This window comes from Diceros bicornis, chromosome 19 (genome assembly GCF_020826845.1).
Source record: "Diceros bicornis minor isolate mBicDic1 chromosome 19, mDicBic1.mat.cur, whole genome shotgun sequence".
Lineage (NCBI taxonomy): Eukaryota > Metazoa > Chordata > Mammalia > Perissodactyla > Rhinocerotidae > Diceros > Diceros bicornis.
Window position 1 is genome coordinate 14,907,558 of NC_080758.1, and position 24,318 is coordinate 14,931,875.

The 24,318-nt window shown below is 44.5% G+C and overlaps 2 protein-coding genes across 2 annotated transcripts in view; both read left to right on the top strand.

The window, feature by feature from the left end:
* TP53RK (TP53 regulating kinase) overlaps positions 1 to 24,318 on the top strand; it is a 255,425-nt gene that overhangs the window by 129,941 nt on the left and 101,166 nt on the right. The gene's annotated exons all lie outside the window — the stretch shown is intronic.
* ZNF334 (zinc finger protein 334) lies at positions 9,971 to 22,758 on the top strand. The gene is given in 7 exon segments (XM_058562572.1): positions 9,971 to 10,909; positions 12,154 to 12,179; positions 17,839 to 17,965; positions 18,275 to 18,365; positions 19,498 to 19,668; positions 19,670 to 21,195; positions 21,198 to 22,758. Coding segments are annotated over 7 exon segments (2,040 nt in total). The 5' UTR covers positions 9,971 to 10,905; the 3' UTR covers positions 21,293 to 22,758.

The following is a 24,318-nucleotide window of genomic DNA, read 5'->3' on the forward strand; positions in this document are numbered from 1 at the left end:
CTGCCTGGCACTGATCTCGGTTCTTGACCTGCGTTAACTCCTTTGATCCTCGCTTCCACCTGTGAGGAAGCGGTACCATGTCTCCATTTTCTACAGGAAGAGACTGCGGCTCGATGGGGTAATGAATTTGCTGCCAGTGAGTGGTGGCCCATCGAAGGGCTTTGGAGGTGGGTTGGAACAGGGGAAGTTTCCTGGTAAAAACAACTTGAGCAGGGTGTGGAAGGATGCAGAGCGGTTTTCTAGGCGGGGATGGGGTTGAAGGGAGGGCGCAGCTTGGCAAAGGCCCGGGTGCTCTCTGGCTCACTCCTCTTGAACGCTCGCAGAGACCTGGGGCTCTGGATTCTCCCTTGGCACCTGCGCGTTCCTTCTTTCCTGTCTTACCTGGCAGGTCACCACGATGCTGGCTGTGGTGGTCGCCCTTGTTGCTGTGCTGTGGCTGCCCTACTGCACCCTGGTGGTGGTGAATTCCTTCCTGAGCCCGCCCTACCTCCACCTCGGCTGTCTGCTCTTCTGCCGCCCTTGATCTACCTGAACGGCACCTTCAACCCCATCATCTACACCCTCATGTCCCAGCGCTTCCGGGAGGCCTTCCACGGGCTAGTTCAGTGCCGGCTGGCTCGGCCCAAGCTCCCACCCCAGGAGGCCACCCCTGTTTACTACAGTGTCGTCAAAGACTGTTCCCAGCACAGATTGGGCTCTTGGAAGGAACCAGGGAGCATGATGTCCAGACAGGGAGGGGATCCTGGCACCTCAGGGCAAGGCCTACCACCTTATTCCTACTGAGCTGAAGGAGTCTCTGTACACTTGGGGAAAGCATGGCTACTGGAGAAGGGAGTGGTGTCCAGGGCTGTTCAGTAAAGGTGCACAGGTTGTGCACTGCACAACCCTACGGGTTGCCGATCACACCACAGACAGTCTTGATTTGTATACTTATTAAAACAATTTCCCAGTTTAATAAATATACAAATCTAAGGGGGAAGCACCTTTTTATAACTTACACAAAAACACTGTGTGGCCTAATAGGTGAACTTTAGGGTTCACCTGGGTAGGTGAAGATTAACAGAGATTGACTTGGGCAGGAGGAGTTGCCGGGGGTCTCCTGGGAATTGATGGGCCCTCTTCCTAAAATTCAGGGGGGCTTTTTTTGCCAGGATAAATGCCAAATGCAGCCTCCCTCTGAATGGTGACACTTGACTTTCTTGACACCCTGCTATATATAGGGCGGCCTGCTGGGCACTGAGGACATGGCAGAATGAGGCCAATGGGGCCTCTGCTCTCAGGAGCCCCCATTCTAACGGGGGAGGGAAGGGGGACACACCCAGCCTGGGGCTGGAATCCCGGCAACCAGCCTGAGGAGGCAGCCAGGTGGGGCCTGGGGGCACCCCCCTTGTCTCAACTGGGCCCGAGCCCTCTGGGCCTCTGTCCTGGGTACCCCCAACCTGATAGTGCAGGGAAGGAGAACGGTGACAGGCTACTAGGACCAGCCTTGCTTACAGGCAGGGTCTCCATGTTTTAATTTGGGACATTCCCTCCCCCCAGACAATCTACTTCTATTTTCCTCCAAAGGTGCCACCAAGTCTCTGTTGGTGCTTACCTGAAGCCGAAAAGCATTACCTTTCCCAGATGTGCACATCTCCTTGGGAGAAGGAGTTAACTGAGTCCCCGAAACTTCAGCCTGGAGGTTGAAGTTCTTGAAAGCTTTTCCCCTAAGAAGAAGGATTTAGGGCACCAGGGGACCCAGGACAGAAGAAGGTGGCACTGACAGGTGGGAAGAGGGGCAGAAAGGGAGATTAGAGTTGGGTGGAGAGGTAGTCTGCTCGGTGGCCCAGACTGCTGTAGGACCTCAGCAAAGCAGTGCTGGGCAAGGTGGGGCCCTTTGGGGTCTCCACTTGTCATTCCATAGGGCTCAGGAAGAATTCAGAGACATCTCACAGAATGGGTTAAGGTACGACGATTTACCGTGTAAATAGGAAACTTCAAGTTGAGGGTCAGGGAGAGAGGACAATGCACGGTCCCCCATCCCGCCACATCCCACAGGGAGGACTGAGGGCCCGCGTGAGTTACTGGACTCCAGTGGAGGGATCCCCCTTTTTTGCTCTCCCTTCTTATGGGGAGCGTATGAAAGCAACCTCATCAGGGAGGGACACACCAACTGCTGGGGCCGCACGCGCAGTGGGCTGGGGTGCCTGTGGGTCACAGGTTGTCTAGGGCCTCTGGCTGCCCTGGGGACGCTGGGGACCATGGGGAGATACAGCCCCTTCTGCTGAGGAAAGGGCCTGGTCCCATGGAAACTAAGAGGGAATCATGTCCCCCTCCACGACCCGGCTGGCTCCGCGTCCAGGCAACTCCAGGAGAACTTTGGGGGGCATGTGTGGACCACTCTGCTCTTTGCACCACAGCACTTGTCTTTGAGCATCGTCTATAAAATGACACGAGTGTATTTGAGAGCCGCAGAAGTTGTACTAGACATTTTATTACCGTTCATGTATTCATTTTGGTGACCTGACATCTGAACATCCTTTTTGTCTATGGGAGATCATCCACTGGCTAAATCTTGCTGGAAGGCAGAGCCCTCCTCCCACCGAGGAAACCTGAAAAGCCAGGCACTCACTTCCTCTGTGCCCTGGCACCCCGGGGCGTGGGCCATGTGACCTGGGCTCAGCGAATCAGATACCTCTTCCCAGGACTTGACTCTTCAGCAAGTGATACAAATGCACAGGGAGAGAGTTTTATTTATGCAGCGACAGCAGCAGGGGTACATTCTTCAGTGGCAGGGGGAGCAGAGACAGCAGCAGGGCATCCAGTGTCCAGGGGCAGTGGTGGCAGTGGAGTCCCCACCAGATGGTCCTGCCACCCAGCCTACCAGGGTTCCCACCTGAATTCTAACATGGTTCTAGGAACCTCCCAATATCCTTGTTAAAATGTCCCCTTTTTTGCTTATGTCAGCATAAGTCAGTGTCTGCTGCTCGCAACCAGGGCTTCTGGCTGATCCTGAGGCGTTAATCTCTAACATGTCTCTGGGCTCTGACAGGCTAAGCTACGAGGATTCTCTAATTCTGAGATTTAGTACAGAAAGTCCTGCATCCTGGGAAACCTTACTTATGTTCATATTTGTAAATTATTAACTATATGTATTTCTATTTAATGTAAGCTTTGTTTTTGCATCTGTGAGATAGGACCTACAATGGTACTTAACCCACAGCATTGCTCTGTGGTTGTTGTAAAGCATAGAAAGTGCTTACACATAGCAAGGCTAAAATAAATGCTATTTATTTAAAAATATCTTCCACCTACCATCCTCTTCTTTTCTCTCACAGTACTTCTCACAATTGGAACTCTAGCTGTTTGTGATTATCTATGTATTGTGGTCTTCCTCACCATGTTCTGAGTAGGCAGATTCCGTGAAGGCAGGACCCATGTCTGGCTTTTTCACTGCTGTTTCCCAGAACCTAGAACAGAGCCTGGCATATAGAAGGTACCCCAAAAATATTTATTGTAGGAACAAATGAATGGGTAATGAATAAAGACTAGCCTTACTCTTAGGACTCAAGACACTTTGCTGAGATGTGGCTTTCAGTTGGAGGGAGGTTTGAGGTATAGATTGTGACTCGTTGGGGTTCTTTGTTGGCAACAGAAAGTATCTCTGACTAACCAAATCAAAAAGGAATTATTGGAGTTGAGAAGAACCAGGACCAGGATAACTCCAGAGATCCACACAGCAGGAATTAATGGGCAGTTGCTTCATGGCATCCACCTCAGGAAGAATCAGCTCCACCTAGGCCAGTAGTAGGGTGGCCAACTTATTGGACCATTATTCAATGGCTGCCATTGACAGTTGTATAGGTTGAGCACTGCTCAATTCCAGTGAGCATCACTCAGCGGTCTAAATGGATGGATCCTCTGGAGTTGTGCAGTGCACATCCTGTATGAGTGTATACAGCAACCTTAATGGGAGTGGGATAGTTCCCCAAAGGAAAATTGAAGTGCTTGTTAGCAGAAAAAGTCTGGATGTCAGGAGGACCAAAAAAAACACAAAAAACAAAAAAACCCCCAACAGATGTCCAGCACAGATGAATTGACTTACGTTAACAGCAGCGGGAGACGTCGGTCCAGCCAACAAAGCTCATCCTGGTAGTTGACAGCAGCCGGCCTGTGCTAATACTGTCACCTAGTGGCCACAGTGGAAATTGCAGCTTTCAGTATCTTTCTCTTGCCAGCCTCCCTCCCTCCATCCTGCTTGCTCTCCCTCCCCGCCTTCCCCGCGACCCCAGACTATCTTGACTAATTCATCATCTCTGGGGACCAGTCCCTGACCTCTATGCTGGCCAGGTTTGAGCCCCAGAGCTGGGGACCTGGGAAGCTATACATCTCAGACCCCATCCCCTCTCTATCACTTTCCCTGTTTTCATCCTCATTCTTGAAATATTTTCCCCTCTCTTTTTTAAACTATTCATTCAACAAATGTTCGTCGGAGCAACACCAATATGTGGGAATCAGCGCGAGATTCTCTGAGTCTGATGTAGATTCAGTGCATGGCTTTCTCCTCTTCCAAGACCCCCTTATATCATATTGCCCAAATAACTCTGAAGAGAGATGTCCATACACATGTCAAAGTACATATGAGGTCACCATTAATTTTACTTCAGTAAAGCTGTCAGGAAAATTGTTGGGTGGTGTTATGTCCCCCTCAAAGATGTGGAGGTTTTAACCCGCAGTATCTGTCAAGGTGACCTTATCTGGAAATAGAGTCTTTGCAGATGATCAAGTTAGGGTGAGGTCATTCGGGTGGACTTTAATCTAATAGGACTGCATCCTTACAAGAGAAGGGTGTGGGAGAATTTGGACACAGAGACAGACAAGTACAGAGGGAAGATGATGTGAAGACACCGGGAGAACGCCACCGGCAAGCCGAGGAACGCCTGAGGCCGTGAGAAGCTAGGAGATTGGACGGAGCAGATCTCCCTCACAGCCCTCAAAGAGCCAACCCTGCGGACACCTTGATTTCAGACTTCTGGCCTCCAGAACTGTGAGACAGTACATTCCTGTTGCTCAAGCCACCCCGTCTGTGGTACCTTATTACTGCAGCCCTAGCAAACCAGGACAGGTGGCAAGACGGCAGAAGGAATGATTTGAGGACAGACAGAAGTTACTGAAATGCCAAGGAAACTTTTAAAAAGGAAAATACTTAACATCAAAAATAGAATTTCCCTATAAACCTATACTAATAAGGGATGAATATTTGATATTTTTATTCTAGTCTTTTCTTCAGTGCTTATCTCAGTGAGGATCTATGTGTGTGTGTGTATTCTATTCTCTCTCTTTACCTACGCACACAGACATTTGAAATTCAAATTCAATCAATAGGCTAAGAATGCCTCTATAGTCCTCTTTCATTGTGTATATGAAAGACATACAAAATGGAAAAACCATCCATTTACTTTTTCATAGAAAAATTATATAGATGCACAAGCAAAGGTCCCTCTTCCTCCTAAACATTCTCATATCCCATGGATTACCACTGTTACATTTTCAAGCATATGCTTCTAAATTTTATCTAAATTTATACAGTCATATCTATTTAAATGTGCCTATCTTTATGTAAACATGTATATGTAAAAGAATTATGCTTTATATATCTGTTTGCCTTTTGTTTTATTTCATTTAAGATATATCCTAGGCATTTTTTATTACAACATATAAATAACCTGATTCATTCTTAGTGCCCGCACAGCATTCCATTGTACATGCACCATAATTTATCCAATTTTTCCCGACCAATGTCCATTTAGGTCGTTTCCTTTCTTTCTATTATAAACCATGCTGCGATGAACATCCTTATAAAAGTATCTTTGTAAATGTAACTGGTATGCTGAAAAAGCACATCTTGAGAAATAATTTTTTTTTTTTTTTTTTTTTGTGAGGAGATCAGCCCTGTGCTAACATCCGCCAATCCTCCTCTTTTTTTTTGCTGAGGAAGACGGCCCTGGGCTAACATCTGTGCCCATCTTCCTCCACTTTATATGGGACGCCGCCACAGCATGGCTTGCCAAGCAGTGCGTCGGTGCGCTCCCAGGATCCAAACCAGCGAACCCCGGGCCGCCGCAGCAGAGCGCGCGCACTTAACTGCTTGCACCACCGGGCCGGCCCCCTTGAGAAATAATTTTTAAAAGCATATTTTAGTCTTCCACTACTCTTTAAATTTATTTTGAAGGAAGCTCCCACTGAATAAAAACTCAGCAGGACCCATTATTTTTATGCCTACTCTTAGGTGATAGGCAGACCTACACTCATGTACCATAAACACTGTATCTATTTAGTAATTAGAATGCAAAGACCGGGCTGGCCCTGTGGCTTAGCGGTTAAGTGCGGGCGCTCCGCTACTGGTGGCCCGGGTTCGGATCCCGGGCGGGCACCGACGCACCGCTTCTCCGGCCATGCTGAGGCCGCGTCCCACGTACAGCAACTAGAAGGATGTGCAGCTATGACACACAACTATCTACTGGGGCTTTGGGGGGGTGGGGAAAAAAAGGAGGAGGATTGGCAAAAGAGGAGGATTAGCACAGATGTTAGCTCAGGGCTGATCTTCCTCACAAAAAAAAAAAAAAAGACTGCAAAGACCTAGATATTAACTCTATAATCTTCATTTAGGGTGAATGAATGATGATAACTTCATCTCTATAATCTTCAATTCAAATCTTCATTCTCTTCCCCCTCTGGTTGAAAAAGAAATGCCAGGAAGGGAGGGCAGGGCACAATATACAATGCCCTCCTATCATGTTATGTAAAAATGCATATCGTTCCCGGGTTATGGAGTAGCTGAGCCATGCACACACTTATTTATATAAATACGTTGCCTAAAAGCAGAACCTGAGCCAGGATTTAGGTGCAAGTAGTTTATCTGGGAGGCGATTCTAGGAAGTAGAGATGAGGGAGTGGAAAGAATGAGAGAAAGGAGGAGGAAAGCCAGCATAAAGGAGTGTTATTAGGGCCACTGACGTCAACACTAGGGATCTGATTGTGCCAGGACCTCTGTAAAGCATACAGAACATGTTCTGAAGGACTGGAGGCTACGGCATTTATTTTCATTGTGTTTCCTGGTGGAACTGTCCACCGTTCCCTCCAACACTCAAGATCTCTATCCCACCTGAGTCTGAAGTTGTCGGAGAGGGAGGGACAGATCCTGGAAGTGGGAGTGACAGTGAGAGAGGCCAATCCTACCATCATCCCTTCGTTCGTTCGCTATTGGGGATACATCATCCCATACTGCCACTGGTTCAACGCATATGCCACATCCTGGCAGACAGCACCCAAACCCTCAGGGTATTGTTCCAAAACTTCTGCCTCAGCTGAGCCTTTAATAAGCCATGCTACAGTTCTGTCAGGCTGGCTGCTTCAGGCTGATGCCATATATGGTGGGACTAGCGGATCTCATGGTCACGTGCCCGTTGTCACACCTCCTGCTATAAAATGGGTCCCTTGGTCTGAAGTGATATTACGCAGGGTCTCATGTCAGTAAGTCAGGTGTTTTGTAAGTCCTCAAATAGCGAGAGATCCATGGTGGTCAAGAAAGCAAAGCCACATCCAAAGCCCGTGTCACTTTTGGCAGCGGTGAATCCCTACCTCAACCAGGATTCAAGGGGTCTGAGAAGATCAACTTTCCACCAAGAAGCCGGTTGTTCCTCTCAATGGGTGGTACCTTATCAAGGGCCCAGTGTTGATCCCTGGGATGGCAAGTGCAGCAGTAGCAGTAGCTAGATCAGCCTTGATGAGCAGTGGCCCTGTGCTGTGGGCTCATGCATAACCTCTATCCTTGTCATAACGGCTACTCCATAAATGGGCTTATTCTACAAGCACTGATGTGAACGAAGACATCCACGGACTAGTAATTCTGTCCACCTGCTCGATGTTCTTTGATGAGCACTGAAATGAAACACTGTGGGAGGCGGAATGCTCAGGTGGCCCCTCAAGAGCCCCGGCCCCTGTGTACACACACCTTGCTTCAGTTATGCAATCAAACACTAATCTAGGTACCGCTGTGAAGGGATTTTGCAGATGTAATTAAGGTCCCAAGTAAAATGACCTTAAGATAGGGAGATTATCCTGATAGGCCTGACCTAATCATATCAATCCTTTAAAAGCAGTTTTCTCCAGCTAGTCACAAAAAAGGAAGTCAGACATGCTCCTGCTGGCCTGGAAGAAAACGACACTCGTGTTATATGGACTGCCTATGGGGGCCATGTGGTAAGGAGCTGAGAGCGGTACCTGCTTGACATACTAGCAGGAAAATGGGACCCCGGTCCTACAACCACAAGGAAATGAATCCTGCCAGTGGGCTTGGAAGAGAACCCCAAGTACCAGATGAGAACCACAGCCCTAGATGACACCTTGATTTCAACCCAGAGCAGAAAATCTAGCCATACCATATGCAGACTTCTAACCTACAAAAGTGACAGGATAATACATTTGTGTTGTTTTAAGCCACTAAATCTGTGGTAATTTTTTACACAGTCATAGAAAACTAATACAAACACAAAGATCTTCACAGTTTGTGTCCACTCCCATAAGTTCTTCTACACGAATTTTCCTTGGATATTCTTGCCTGCACCCAATCCTCCAATCCTGCTCGTTCCAAGCCACTGGTAAGTCAGGCAACACGTGCAACTCCCCCCTGACAGACTTCCTTTCATCATGAACTCTTGGATAGATAATGTTTGAATTCTACAATGCTTTCATACATTCAGAATATTTATATGGATTCACCAAAATAGGTGAAGGCTTTACTGTCTAGATTACATTCTTCTGATTGGTCCCCTGTAAAATCTCAGATGTGTACAAATCTTTCTCACATTTAAAATGTTCACAGGGATTGTTCCCCAGTGTGTTTTCTGATGCTGAGTGGGAAAAACAGTGGAAAGAATAAGATATGCAGCTCTGGTGTTGATAAGAGAAGTTTAGGAGAAAGATAAGGATTTTGGAATCCTTAGCACTTTGGTGGACATTTCATACAGTCTGTAATCTTCTAGTCTTCGGTGAAATTAACATGCAGCTTTTCTTTTTGTATTAATGGTTCATAGCAATCAACCATGCCCCGTAATTAAAGCATAAGCTCTTCGAAGGATCCCTGGGCTAACGGCGCGGCCGCGGGGCCTTCTGGGGAATGTAGTCTGGAAAGGCATCCACCGCCCCTGGGGGAATCCTGGGAAGGAGGGCCCGGCGCCTCTTCTGCGCATGTGCCCGCCGGTTTTCTACCTGAGCGCTGTTTCCGGTTTTCTACCTGGGCGCTGTTTCCGGTTCTCCAGGCTCTTCCGGGGGAGGGTCTTGCAGCGGCCGGATCACATCCTTCTGCCATGAGCTGCGCCCGGTGCGAACTGCAAGCGAAGCAGGTGAACCCACACGTTAGAGGAAGCGCTGGCGGGGAGCTCCGAGCCCCCCGGGGCCGGAGGGAGGGGCGGGGCTGAGCGGAGCTGGCCTCGGTCCGCGGAGAGTGGACGCGGGCTCTCCTCGCATCCCGCTGGAGGGAAGGCCTGAAGCGGCTTTGCGATGGTCTCGAGGCGGAGGCGGGCTCCTGACCTGCCGGCCTCGGGGTGGGCTTTCTGCGTGGCCTTTATTGCCCGAAGAAGGTGCTCTGTGAAGGTTTGTGCAGCCAAATGGCTAAAATCTGATTCTAGAAGCTCCGCGGATGCACTCGGAGCTGCAGCCTGCGGAGCTGGGCTGAAAAGTGCTGGAGAGCAGCAGGAAAGGGAGTAAATATTTATTATGAGAGTTAAATGTTATTAGCATTATATTAGTCATTTTATACTAAGTACTTATTAGAAGAAAGATGTGAACTGCAATTGAAGGGAATGGCCAAGGTGCAGATTTGACTGAAAAGATTTCAGTTAAGGGATGGGGGGTGGGGGGTGGGGCGGAGATGTCTGCAGCGTTGCATGGAGTTTTAAGAGCTTGATGTTTGGGTTCAGATCAGGTCCTGCCACGAAACAGCACTGCATCCCTGGGCATGTTACTTAGACTAATCCTGTTTTCTCATCTGTAAAATGAGCGTAGGAATAATATTTGCCTCATAGCGTTGTTCTAAGGTGAAACGAGATAGCACTGGTGAAGGTCAAGCCCAGAATATAATATGCCCTCGATAAATATTCCCTGCTGTCAATGTTACAAAGATTTTTGGATATCTCTCTAAGTTCTCCCAACCAGGCTGTGAGGTCGGCATTACCACCCCATTGGAGCACATTTAAAAACCTCATTTGCAGAGAGCTAAAGTGCTTTACTCACTGGTGAATGAGTTGAGTTTTAAAACGAGGCCTATTCACTCCTAGTCTCACGATCTTTGTAATATACATTTGCCTCTAACTACACCCATTGGGTTTTCTTGCACAATGACTTGCCCTCTGTGTGCCTTAGGCAGCAGTTATGCTATATGTTTTGGTAATCAAACCATTTGATCTCTTTTGCTTAGGTCACAAGGCATAATTGAAGCTTCTAGGCTCTTCCTGCCTCCTGCACTGTTGTCTTACACTTCTGCAGCCCTGATTAGATTTTAGAAAAGGTCCAGATCACCAGACACTTGAACCTTAGGGCTCCAAGTGCAGGTTCTGCTAATGGAAATGTGGCTTCTGGGCCCAGACTGAAACAAAACTATTCCAGTAAAGTAAAAAGCAGAAGGCCCCAGGAACACAAATCACACTTGGAAGAACATACTCCTGAGCTGAAACCTCTCCCTAGAATTTCAGTGTGGAAGCAGAAAAATCCGTGAAAGGAACATATTGAAGAGTTACTGGACCAGAATTTTCCTCTCCAGTGTGAGCAAAGTCTGGGTGATAACACCATATTCAAAGACCGTTGATTATTGTGGCTCAGCAAAGCTTCAGTTCAACTTTCAGAAGATGTGAGCTGCAATTGAAGGGAATGGGTAGGGTGCAGATTTGACAGGAAAAGACACTTCATTGGAGGATTTGTGAGCGTGTGGGTTGGAGGGAAGGGATCCCAGCTGTAGCTTAGAAAATCATTCCTCATCACTTCCTAAACACATAGATGTCATTCCCCACAATCTCCACTCGGTCTTTCTGTTTATTCTGAGCTGCTCAAATCGTGTCCATCACCACACCTGAGATTCATGGACTGTTCCCCTTATAGAATCACACAGTAGAGGTAAAAAGAAGGTTTTTAAAAGTATTATTTTTGCCATATTTTAAAATTAGGACTCAGAAGGTAAATAGCTTGTCCTGTCCTGTAGTTTGCTAGTGAGAGAGCCAAGAACTGAATTCAGGTCTCTTGATTGCCAGGTCCGGGCTTGGTCCTCTACCACATTTGAGTTAAAATGTTTCTGAGCAAAAGATCCTCTTGTGAAATTGCGATTAAAGAAGACCAAACAAAAGGAAAACATCTTAAAGCACTTGTATTCCTTGCTTCTGAGCTTTTCCTGGATTATCTGATCTCAAGTGGCTAAAAAATATTATAGGAAAATAGATAAATGACGGAATAGCAACATTTTCCCATGCCAATAAATATTTTAATCCTGGAATCAGTTTGAATGCTGGGATAGTGTTCCAACTTTGTATATACTAAATTTTGTTGACCCAATCTCCTATTATTGGACTCAGATTATTTTTAATTATTTCTTTTTTTGGTGAGGAAGATTAGCCCTGAGCTAACATCTGTTGCCAATCCTCCCCTTTTTGCTGAGGAAGATTGGCCCTGGGCTAACATCTGTGCCCATCTTCCTCTACTTTATATGGGACGCTGCCACAGCATGGCTTGACAAGCAGTGAGTCGGTGCGCACCCAGGATCCGAACCTGCGACCCCAGGCTGCCGAAGCGGAGTGTGGGCACTTACCTGCTGCGCCACTGGGCCAGCCCCTATTTTTAATTTTTTCAAGGCATACATATTGACAGTAATTCCGTAGAAAACAATTATTTATATTCATACGTTCACTATGAAAAGTTCTGTGTGATCATTTCAGAATTGTAAATGGAGAAGTGGATATTCCCTCAACACGTTTCCTGTAGCTTCCTGTACCACATTGGTCAAGGGCCATTCTCTTAGTGGGTATTGTAAGAGCTGCTGTGTTAGCCGCACGTCTCATGATTCCATTCCTCTTTCTTCCTTACCCGCTCTGGTATCAACCTGGTATCAACACTCTGCGCTTTCTCAAGAGCATCTGAAAATGAACAAATTCCAGGTAAGTTGTTTAGAGATTTACTTCCCACATTTTTTAGTGGATTTCAAAGAGTCTTATAGTAGTTTGTACATTCAGATGAAAGAGTAGAAATACGTAAAATTCAGCATCAAAGAAAAGAGTATCAGATCAACACTGGAAAAGTTGACATAAATATACAGAAATCAGTTCCTGTAACTTATTCAAATTGTGCGAGAAAGGCCCAGACAATATAAGATAGGTCTTACATTAGCTATTAGTATGGTTTTCCTGTCATTTATATCTAAACATTTCCTTAGATAATCTTTGAATAAGTGACACAGAGGCCAGTCTTGCCAAAAATAGCTGTGAAAGAAATGCAGTGGGGTTCCTGTGACTTGTACACCCAGGCAAAGCATAGTATTTGGAGGAGACCAATTCACTATCATCTGAGTAGACAGCATTTGGATTCCAGGGATGAAACCTGGAGAAATGGATTGCATGTTCCTGAAATAATGCCCTATAACTATTTCTTCCAGCTATACTTTTAAAACGGGTTGTACAGGGAACAATTCAATGTTACAAACCTCCTCACTTGCTTATCTCATTTCAAATCACTTCATGTAGTCTTGTGTCTGCCCCCACCACTCCCATGGATCTGTTCTGGTCAAGTGGCCTAAATATTTTCAAACCCGGTGGCTATTTTCCAGTCCGTGCTTTCCTAACCTCTTTGTTACAGTCGACAGTGTGAGCACCCCCGCATTGAAATGCACCTCTGATAATCTCTGTGATGCCACTCACGTGATTCTCTTCTTAGCTCTCTAATCATTCCTTATTTATATCTTTTATAGAATTTTCTTCCCTACATTGTTAGCCCATCACTCTTCTTGATATTTTTCATTCCCTTTGTGGTTTTATCTTGCAACTCTTTGTGCTCTGAATTTTTTTTCCACCTCCAAGCACCTCAGCTTGAGATCCTTGCTGCACATCTCTATATGGATGTCCAAAAGGCTGTTGGAATCCTCATGTCCAAGAGGGAAATAATATTTCCAGTCTTCTCAGTTTGTTTCTTGCTTTTTATTCCCTATCAGTGCTACTACTGTCTGGCTGGTTATGCAAGCCAGAAAATGAGGTCCATCTTAAGCTCTCCTTTTCCTCACCACCTATCATATCCAGTTGTCAAATTTTGTAAATGTTGTCTTATAAACATTTTTTGGATTTGGTCTTTCCCCTCCATCCCTACTTCCGCTGCCTCAGTTTCTCTCTCCTGGATTATCATAATAGCTTTCTCAGTAGTCTGCCTGACTCCTTTCCCTTCCCATCTGAAGACTTGTTCATACTGAGTGATCCCTCTAAAATGCCCGTCGGATTATGTCTCTTAATATAGAAATTACTTCAGTGGCTCCACACCGCTTAGAGGATAAAAGCTCGGTCTCATTGGTGTAACCTGTAAGGCTATTCATGTAGTGAACATTTCCTACTTCTTTTTAATTCCTACCACTCTGGACCTTTCATTCAACAGCTATATATTGATTAAACTAATATAGGCCACATGTCTAGCACTGCTAGATGCTCTTGATACAGCTTGAACAAAAGAGGTGGTGTCTCTGTCTTCATGGAGCTCACAAGCTAGTGAAGGAGATCGATATTACACAAACGACACGAAAGATGGTGAGGTGCCTCTCAACTCCGTCAGACCCAACATCCATTTATATAACGTATTTTGTACAAGCTATATTAGGACGCAAACCTTCTCACATTAAACTATCTCCTTTATCTTCCTTAGTCGATGCCCCACCCACACTGTGCTGCCCCTCCTCTCTCAGACTTGGATGAAACAACACACCATGAAGTGTGGTATCTGGCTTCCTGAGGGACTGGAACCAAATGATGCAACCTGGAAGTGTGGGCAGGTGAACTCACCTTGGGGTGAGCCTTGACTGAAGGGAGATGGGAAATGAGAGGGACGTGGATAGATTAACGCCCCCTCCTTTCACTCTTCCATTCCAAGGTCAGTGTCTCCTTGTGGTCCTTCTGGAGAAGTCCCACATGTTGACGGAATGCTCCTGCTGCCTCCCCCTGGGGCCTGTGGTGAAGTGGTGGGCAGTGAGCTACCACCTCTCATGCCTCACTGCTCACAGCCTTCTTTCCTCACTTCCTTTCCCCCCTCACTGCCCTGGCTCGGACCTCCCAGATGAAGTGATAGCACCTGAGTTCTTACCTTAGTCAGGCTCTATTTTCCAGAGACCGCAGCTAAAACCCATCCTCCCTTTATTGTATTTTGGAAATCATAGATAATATAACCTGTTGCTGTAATTTAAAAAAAAATCAATAAAATTCTCTAACATAAAGGAGAAATAAAAGCAGATTAATTGAAAATGAAATAGTATGTATTTTAACATGCATCACTCAGATACAACTATACTGAAAGTCAAAAAAGTAAAAGTCTGTTTATACCTGTAGGTTAAATCACTGTGAATGTGACAGTTGCAGATTCACGCTGATATAGGTGTGATGTTTCATGATTCTAATGCCATGAGCAGCATTGCCATTAGTGATATTTTTCAAAAGAGTGAAAATCCCTGAAGTTCCAATCCAGACCAAGTAGGGTGTACCTGTTATGTGCTTAGTATTACATTCCAGGAAAATTTTGAGTACATAAGAAAATGTGTAAAAGTACTATGTGTTCAAATGCAAAATGGAATAAGATAATAGGCTCAAATCATTGTAAGAATTTTTCATCTCTATGACTAGGATATTAGAAAGCTGTACAGGACTTGGGGCATTTCTTTCCCGTATAGGACTGTCCTGCACGTTGCAGGCTATCTACCATCCCTTGTACCCCCTCCCTCCACCAAATGCCAACAGCATCCCCCAGAGCTTTGACAACCAAAAATGTCTCCGCAGGTGTGCAGTTACCCCTAGCGGAAAGTGTCACCCATGCCGAGATCCATTGCAGAGGGACGATAACTTGCATTTCATTTCCTGAACATGCCCCAAGTTTTACACTCCTGTTTTAACCACGTTTTCATTAATTGCTCCTTGACTACACCTTTTATCTTCACATTGATCTTCCTGCCCTTTTGTCTTTGTCCGCCGGGCTGTGTGCTTGCATAGCATTGCAGGCTGTCTCCATCTCTGCATTACGTGTGGGGCCTGGGCATTATCTGTGTGCCCACCTCACAAGTAACACTAAGCCTTCAGAGGTGTGAGCACATATGTATACAGCTCTCTGTCCTCTTGTGTGTCACCCTATGCTGCTCATGGTGGTGCCCATCAATTTTTTGTGGGTGGACTTGTTTTATATGAATCTGGGAACTATTCTCTGCTCTGAATGGATAATCATCCTGCTTACCAAGTTGCTTATAGAGTCGACCTGAGTCACCAGGTAAATTGGGTTTCTTGTTCTTTTGTTATAAATGCCATTCAATTTCTTACAAAGTGAGCACATTCACTCCTCTTATTTTGGACCCATTAGGTGCAGCTGGCTCAGCCTTAGTGAGTAGAGGACACCCTAGGGAAGGCTCTCCACTTGTCTGGCTCGCTCTCTCACTGGCCTGTTCTAATATTTTTGCCAGTCATTCTTTCTAGTCATTAAGACCTTATATGTCCAATGTTATGCCTCTAATTATAAAATAACTGCTTATCTTCAGGAAGGTTACAACTCCTTAGGAGGAAGTATTCATGGAGGAAATAATATGGATGATGTGACCACTTATAGTTTATGTGTAGGATGCAGTTAAGCGGTGATAGAAGGAAGGATGTGATTAAATTATCTGACAATGTGTTGGCATGAAAATGTATAGGGGGAACGAGGGAAAGACCGGGGTGAAGCATCTGGCGGTCCTGAGGCATGCCTGGTACACAGGTGTCTGCAGCGGTGGAGAAGGCACTCCTTTTCTTGCTGCTTTATTCTGAAATAATTTTAGACTTACAAAAGAATTAGAAAAATTATACACAAAGTACGAGTACCCTTCACTTAGCTTTGAAAACCATAGAATATTGATCAAAACCAAGGAATTGACATTAATACAATACTGTTATCCATCTTATTCATATTTTGCCAGTTGTCCCACTAATGTCTTTTGCAGTCCGGGGATCCACCAGGATCCCACAATGCATTTGGTTGTCACGTCTCCTCAGGCTCCTGCAATCTGGGACGGTTTGTGTCTCTCGTGACCTTGACCCTTGACTGGCCAGTTGCTTTGTTGGGTTCCTTCTAGCCTTCCCTTTTCCTCATTTATAACTCCTGTCTGACAAGGAGAAACCTGGCTCTCCTGATCTACATTATGTTTACTTATTTGCTTATCCAGGTAGACACCTGAAGTTGTTTGAGAATTGCTGATCCACACCCCACGTGAAGAACAAATCTCCCAGCTAGAGGATCATCATGTGCAGTTCTCATCGTTAGCCTTACAGAATGTAGTCTCAATACTCTTCTCCAAAGTGGCTTTGGTCAGTTCTTTTCTTCCTCATCCCCTTCACTGTAGCTATGTTGTTTAATTTATTACAGTTAGGTTTGTTTGTTACTATTTGTATTCTGTTTGGGGTTCCACTTCCTCATCCTGGTTGATTTTAGGTGTTTATTTTGGGGGTATGTGACACTACCAAGTTCTAAGAATCAGACTGTACAGAAAAGATATCCTTTAGAGAAGTGTCTCTTCCCCCATCCCTTCTACCTCATTCCCATCCCCCATTCTCTCATCTATTCTCCATCCCCTGAAGGGAACCAATTTCATTGGTTTCTGATTTATCCTTTCTGCATTTCTTTTTGTACACATGAGTGGTTGCATGCATATTTTCTTATATCTCCTTCTTTCCTACGTAAAAGCTGGCATACTATAGGTATTATTTTGTGCTTTGCTTTTTTCACTTAAATTTCACAAATATAGCTGGAAAATCACTCCATATTGGTTCATCGAGATCTTCCTCCTTATTTACACCTTCAAATACTGCTTTTGGTCACCACTCTCTCTTCTCTGTCCTCTGAGCTTCAGAACCAAGTATCCAGCTGCAAGCTTGACATGTCTGCTTGTATGCTCCACAGACTCAAGTGCAGCATCCTAAAGAGAAATGCGTTAGCTTCCTACGCTCAATTCCTAATCTCAGTATGTGCACAGGTACTACTAGCTGATCATGCAAGCTAATCTGGACGTCACATCTGCTGTGCACAACCGATTAGTGCCCAACTCCTCCTGCTCTTCCTCCCGTGGGAGTGATTCCCTCCTTCTCATCCCTTCTGGAACTACCTGTGGTCACATCTCACAGTGGTGTCCTAGTTTTCTTCCCCTCTAATTTGACCTTTAAACCATTTCCCATTTTTCTAGAGTTAGGGACAGCAAAAATTTTCTTTAAAGGACCAGATAATAATTACTTTTGGCTTTGCTGGCCATATGATCTCTGTCAAATGTACTCAACACAGCTGCTGTAGTGTGAAAGGAGCGTAGATAATGTGTAAACGAATGAGCTGGCCAGCTTTGGCTCCCAGGGGGCTGGATTTGGCCCACAGGCTGTAGTTTGCCAACCCCTAGGCTCTAGAGCGTTGCTTCTAAAATACAAATTTTGTTACATTACTTCAGTCCTTGCTAACAAATATCTCATTATGGATTTCCATTATTCACAAGAGTGGTTTCCAGAGTGGAGGATAGGTGCGCCCCAAGGATCCGCTGGGCTTCTGTTCACCTGGGATTAAACATTCTTTCAGAGATCGGTTTCCTTCAACGACCTGACTGTGGACTTCACCCAGGCTGAGGGGCAGCAGCTGGACCCCCCTCAGAGGCTCCTGTACAGGGACGTGATGCTGGAGAACTACAGTAACCTAGTCTCGGTGGGTAAGTACAGCTTCCCTGTGTAACTCCCTAGAGTGTGCATTTGCTCTGTGTCACAAAAACATGTTGAATTTAATTATTTAGCCTTGAATCAGAGGAGGAAGATGATTTAGGCAGTGGACATGTGCGTGTGTGTGTGTGTGTTGTGTGTGTACTCAGTGCCCCCTCTCCTGTCCCCCAGTATTCTAGCTTTACTGATCAATTGCAGGACATCTTCATTGTGCAGCTTCTGAAGCTGTACTTTCTTTGTCCTTCAGAGTCCCTGAAGTCCAAAGAGCTTGGTCCCAGTTCTGTATACTTTCCCGTTAACAGGGTATCACGTTAGCAAACCAGATGTGCTCTTCAAATCGGAGCGAGGAGAAGAGCCATGGACAGTGGAGGGATTCTCACATCGGAACCACCCAGCTGAGTGATAACTGTACGTGATGACTGAGCAGGTGGGAGCCTGTGGAAACGAGAGTCCCAAGGCGGTTAGTGATCGTAGTTGGCATCTGTGTACTGTTTCTCAGGAATCTCTTTTTATAGGCCCCAAACCTTTGGAGGTCATTGAGGACAATTAACTGTCATGCTATAGATACCTAAAACATTATTCCCGAATAAATGTACTCCTTCTTTAGTTGAAATTTATAAAGATTTTGCCACTAAGTTATCTGTCCCTAGATTCCAGTCCTTCTTTTATCACACCTTGAACTTTATTTCTGTGGCATTCTCTGTTGCCTACCTGCCCACCCACCCCCATTGTCATAGACTGGTTGTATATTCAGACATCCATAGATCTATCTTAAAAAAATAAATCTTGCTTGATTTGCATGATTTGCATGTCTAGTTACCTTGTGTTTTTTTCTCCATCCTTTAACTGAGAAATTACTCAGTTTCACTTTACATTCTGAGCCCTACCAGGCCAGGGACTCAAGCGAGGCAAACAGGGCACCTCAGGCACAAAACTTAAGAAGACGCTTACTCTCAAGGTCATGCAGATGCGCTAGAGGTCGTGCTGGCCTCACCCTAGTCCCCACCCTGCTCGGCCCACATTCTCCTTTTTATTTGTGCAAATTCCAGAGTTCCCATACCACTGCCGAAATGTCAGATTCACCCCTCCTTCTTGTTCTTTATAATACCGACCATCTCTCTGAAGTCTCTTTCTCCTGGTCTCACTGTCGTTCTCTAAGTGCCTACTTGACTCCTGTCTGGCTTATTCAATACTCTGTCAGCCACACTTGCAGATACTCTGTGCTTACTGTTCCCCAGGACTATTTTACTTTTTCTGTGTCAGAGGTACTTGTATTCTTTGCTGGTTTCCCCTTCCTTTCACCCTGTCAAACAGGCTGGTGTGGGTGGGCTTGCTTTTTTTCTATTTTTTGTTATTTGTTTTCCCCCACATCAACCAAGTAGGAGATGTTTGCACTTGAAATTTCCTTAAGCCTGAGAGGCTGGGCCTGAAGTCCAGTCCCCCACAACAAGGCATTTGGAAGGAATTCTCATTTCATAGCAAATGTGTAAAGGCTCGTAAGTTATTGTTAATTGTGCTTCTTCCTAGGTGTTGATGATGCCTCAGAGAAAGACAAGGAAATCCAAGGCAGACATTTGAGGCACATTGTTTTCTTCAACAGTAAAACACTGGTTACAGAGAGAGCTGATGTATTTGGGAAAACATTTAATATGGGCACAAATATTGTTCCCTCAAGAAAAACACAGTACAACTATAATCAATGTGAAAACTAATTCAGAGGTAATTGTTGCAAAGAAAAGCTGTTTTAAAAAGGTTCCTGATGAATACAGTGGAGGTGGAAAACCACTACTCCACTCTAAGCATGAGAAAAGTCATTCTGGAATAAAAAAATACAAATATAATCCAATTTGGAAAGCCAGAAGTCAAAATGAATATCTTATTCTGCACCAGAACATTCAGACTTTGAAACAACTTTTTGACTATAATAAATGTGGGAAAACTTTCTTCAAAAGGGCAGTCATCATTACACAGAAGAGGGTACATGCTTACAGGAAACTAAATGAATGTAATGAATGTAGGAAAACCTTTTCTAAGAAGTCCACTCTCGTGGTACATCAGAGAATTCATACAAGGGAGAAACCCTATGTTTGTAATGACTGTAGGAAAACCTTCTGTGTAAAGACAAACCTCACTCGATACCAAAGAATTCATACTGGAGAGAGACCCTATGAATGCAGTGAATGTGGGAAAACCTTCACTGACAAATCAGCCCTCATTGTACATCAGAAAATTCACAGAGGGGAGAAATCCTATGAGTGTAAGGAATGTGGAAAGACCTTTCAAAAGTCAGCCCTCACTGAACATTTCAGGTCACACACAGGGGAGAAACCTTATGACTGCAAGGAATGTGGGAACGCCTTCAGCAAGAAATCTTGCCTTGCTGTTCACCAAAGAACTCATGGAGGAGAGAAACCCAGTGAACGTAAGGAATGTGGGAAAACCTTATTCTGTCAGTCAGCCCTTACTGCACATCAGAGAATTTGCACAGGAGAGAAACCCTATGAATGTTGTGAATGTGGGAAAACCTGTCAGTCAGCCTTCAGTGTGCATCAGAGAACTCATACGGGAGAGAAACCCTGTGAATGCAGTCAATGTGGGAAATTTTTATGTACTAAATTGACCCTCATTGCGTATCAGATAACTCATAGAGGAAAAGAATTTTATGTATGTAATGAATGTGGGAAATCCTTTTGCCATAAGTCAACACTCTCTATATACATCAAAGCTCACACAGGAGAGAAACACGATGTGTTTAAGAAATGTGGTAGAACATTCATTATGAGGTCAGACCACAATGAACATAAGAGAATTCACACAAAGGAGAATCTTTATGAGTGTAATGAACGTGGGCATGCCATCAGCAAAAGCTCACACCTTGTTGAACATCAGAAAACTATAGGGGAGAGACCATATGAATATAACGAATGTGGGGGAACCTACTGCCGGAAGTCAGCCCTCACTCACCACCAGAGAACGCATACAGAAGAGAGACCCTATGGGTGTAATGAATGTGGGAACACCTTCTGCCAAAAGTTCTCCTTCATTGAACATTAGCGAACTCACACTGGGGAGAAACCGTATGAATGTAATGGATGTGGGAAATCCTTCTGCCGTAAGTCAGCCTTCAGAGTACACTGGAGAATTCACACAGGAGAGAAACTCTATGAATGTAGTGAATGTGGGAAAACCTACTGTCAGCTGTGGACTTTCACTGAACATCAGAAAATACAGGGGAGAAACCCTATGAGTGTAACAAATGTGAGAAAACATTTCACCACAAATCAAACTTCCTTTTACATCAGACAACTCATAAGGAGTGAATTCCAAGAAAGCAGTGACCAACAAAGCAGCAATTCAAATAATTTACACAATGCTAAAACCTTACGAATATGCATAGACAAATGAAATCTTATATATGTAATTAATGTGAGAAATGTTTCTGCCTAAATAAACTCTCACTATAACATCAGAGAACTCACACAGGAGAGAAATACTGTGTTTAAGGAATGTGTTATAACATTCAGAGTGAACTCTGAAAATATTCAACAATTCATTCATGCCAAGTGTGCCTCCCTTTTAAAATAATGGAACAAACATTATTTAAGTTAAACTATCTATTCCTCTCCACATTATTACTTGACAGTATGTATTCCCAGGTGTAGGGATCTAACCTTATTTCCTTCCAAGTCAACACCAATTGTTCCTACGACAATTGAGTAATTTACAATTTCCCAATTTATAGTGTTTTAAATTCTCAGATTAGACAGGTTGGTTTTTAACTCCATCTTCATAGTCTTCTAGTAACAGACTCCAATCCTTTTTTCTGCAGAGGTGGCAATTAAGAGGACTAACCATGGTACTCATCCCGCTGGTCCCACGGTGGGTATTCCAAAGATGAGCATTTGATAAAACTAAGCTAATGAAAGCTCTTCAGAAGACCTTTATAATGGGAGATAGACATGGGTTAGCTAATATGTGATCTAGTAGCCAAGTCAAGAAAACAGCAAATGCAATAGGAAAAAAAATGCAGAGATACGCAGACTTGAGCAGCAATGAGAATTCTGACGGTGTTTGAAGCCAGGAAGTGTTTGTCTCCCTGGTGTTCGTATTCCCTCATATCCAGTCACCCCTGTGCTGTCAGTGGTTTGATTATGTCAACTAGTAGGTTTTCAAAATTTTTTGTATTTTCTAATAAACACATGCATAGAAGTGTTCATTAGAATTCACTTATCAAATTCTGAGGGGAAAAGGCCTCTGTAATGCCAATTAGAATTACATCATATGTATATATGCAGTTAGGCAAGATTTCCTGTCTTATGGAAGGCAGGCATATGGGTCCTTCCATAAGAAGGTGAGATTTTCCCATCAGATCCTGATTTCCATGGCTGGGATTTTTCTCCCTAAACCCATTCTCGGCCTCTTTACCACGTTATGCATTCTGCCCCAGGGAGGATGAGGTGGGTTTATCTAATTGGTAAAATTGGCATGTGTATATATACGTACACGTGTATAAATGTATATATATGTGCGTGTATATATGTATTTTATATATGAATATATGTGTGTGTGTATGTATATACCAGTCTTCCTCTTTTCCTGTGAAGCTTATTTATAGTCACTTCAAAGCTTTGGTTGCTTTTGTCAGTGATATTTTATCTTTCACTTTAAAAATGTACTCTTTATTGATGGATTAAAAAAATAATTTTTGTATGAAATTTGTCTATATTTACCCCTCAGTTTTAATACTTTTTTGCTTGTTCTTGTAAAATTCACTGTTTATTATAAATGAAACTGGTGGATCGCTTTGTGTTTCTCCTCTACTTTTGTGTGCTAAAGGTCTGTATACTAGCTCTGTCCAGTGTGCCTTCTGCTTGCCCACTTTCTTCAGATTATGTGGCCAAACAGGACTCTGTCCACTACTGTATTGTTTTTCTTTATTGTTTTCATTTAATAGTATACAGATAGAAAAGCCATGTGTTGGGAAGAATTTTTTTCAAATCTGATGAGAAATGTAAATCCACAAATTCAAGAAATTCCGTGAACCCCAGGCAAGATAAAAACAAAACCACAAGGCACATCAAAATCAAATTTCAAGACACATAAAAAGCAAAACCAACTTAATAAAGAGAAAATCTTCAAAGTAGTCAAAGCAAAAAAAGACATTACGTAGAGGGTCTGTTCGTTTTCTAGACCTGCCATAACAAAGTACCACAAACTGGGTAGTTGAGAACAAAAGAAATCTCTGGTATCACAATTCTGAAGGCTAGAAGTCTGAGAAAATGGTGTCAGCAGGACTAGGCTTCCTTGTGAGAGTGCTGGGGAAGAATCTGCTCCAGGCCTCTCCTGCTGTCTCATAGTTCCGTGGCTTTTGGCACTGTTCACATGGTGTGCTCATTGTGTGCATGTGCGTGTTCAAATTTCTCCTTTTTATAAAGATACTAGTCATATTGGATTAGGGGATCACTCCACTCCAGTATGACCTCATCTTAGCTAATTACATCTACAACAATATATTTCCAAATAAGGTCACATCCTGAGGTAGAGGGGGTTAGGACTTCAACATGAATTTGGGGGGAGACAGAAGTCAACCCATAACACAGGGTAATGTATTAGTTATCTATTGCTGTGTAACAAAGTACCCCAAAACTTAGCAACATAAAGACATCAAGAAACATTGTCTCACTTCCTGAGGTTTAGGAATCTGGAAGTGACTTAGCTAGGTGGTTGTGGCTCAGAGTCTCTCATGAGTTTGCAATCAAGGTGTTGATCAGGGTGCAGTCATTTTAAGACTTGACTGGGGCTGAAGGATCCCCTTCCACAGTGGCTGTCTCACATGGCTATTAGCAAGAGGCCCCAGTTCCTCATCACGTGGACCTCACCACAGGGCTTCTTTACTACCCTCACAACATGGCAACAGCATCCCCCAGAGTGAGGGATCCAAGAGAGAGCAAGGCAGAAGCCCCCATAACCTAGCTTTGGAAGTCATAACTATCACAATCCCTGTAGTGTGTTGGTCACACAGACCAACCTTGACACTGTGTGGGAGGGAACCACACAAGGGCATGACTACCAGGAGGCGGGCATTGCTGGGGACATCTCAGAGGCTAGCTGCCACAGACGACCACAGTAAAAATGGAGTGGTTTCAAGGACTATGGGAGGAGACACACGGGAAACAGCAAAGACAAACAACTAACTCTTTCAAGGAGCTGTACTAAAGGTGCAAGACATGGCATGATAGCTCGAGGGAGAAGTGTCCTGTGGAAGGTAGAGCAGCTGCAGGCCTGTCCACTGGCCATGCCAACAAGCGGAGCCAGCAGATCAGGAACAACAGGTGAGGGCTACAGA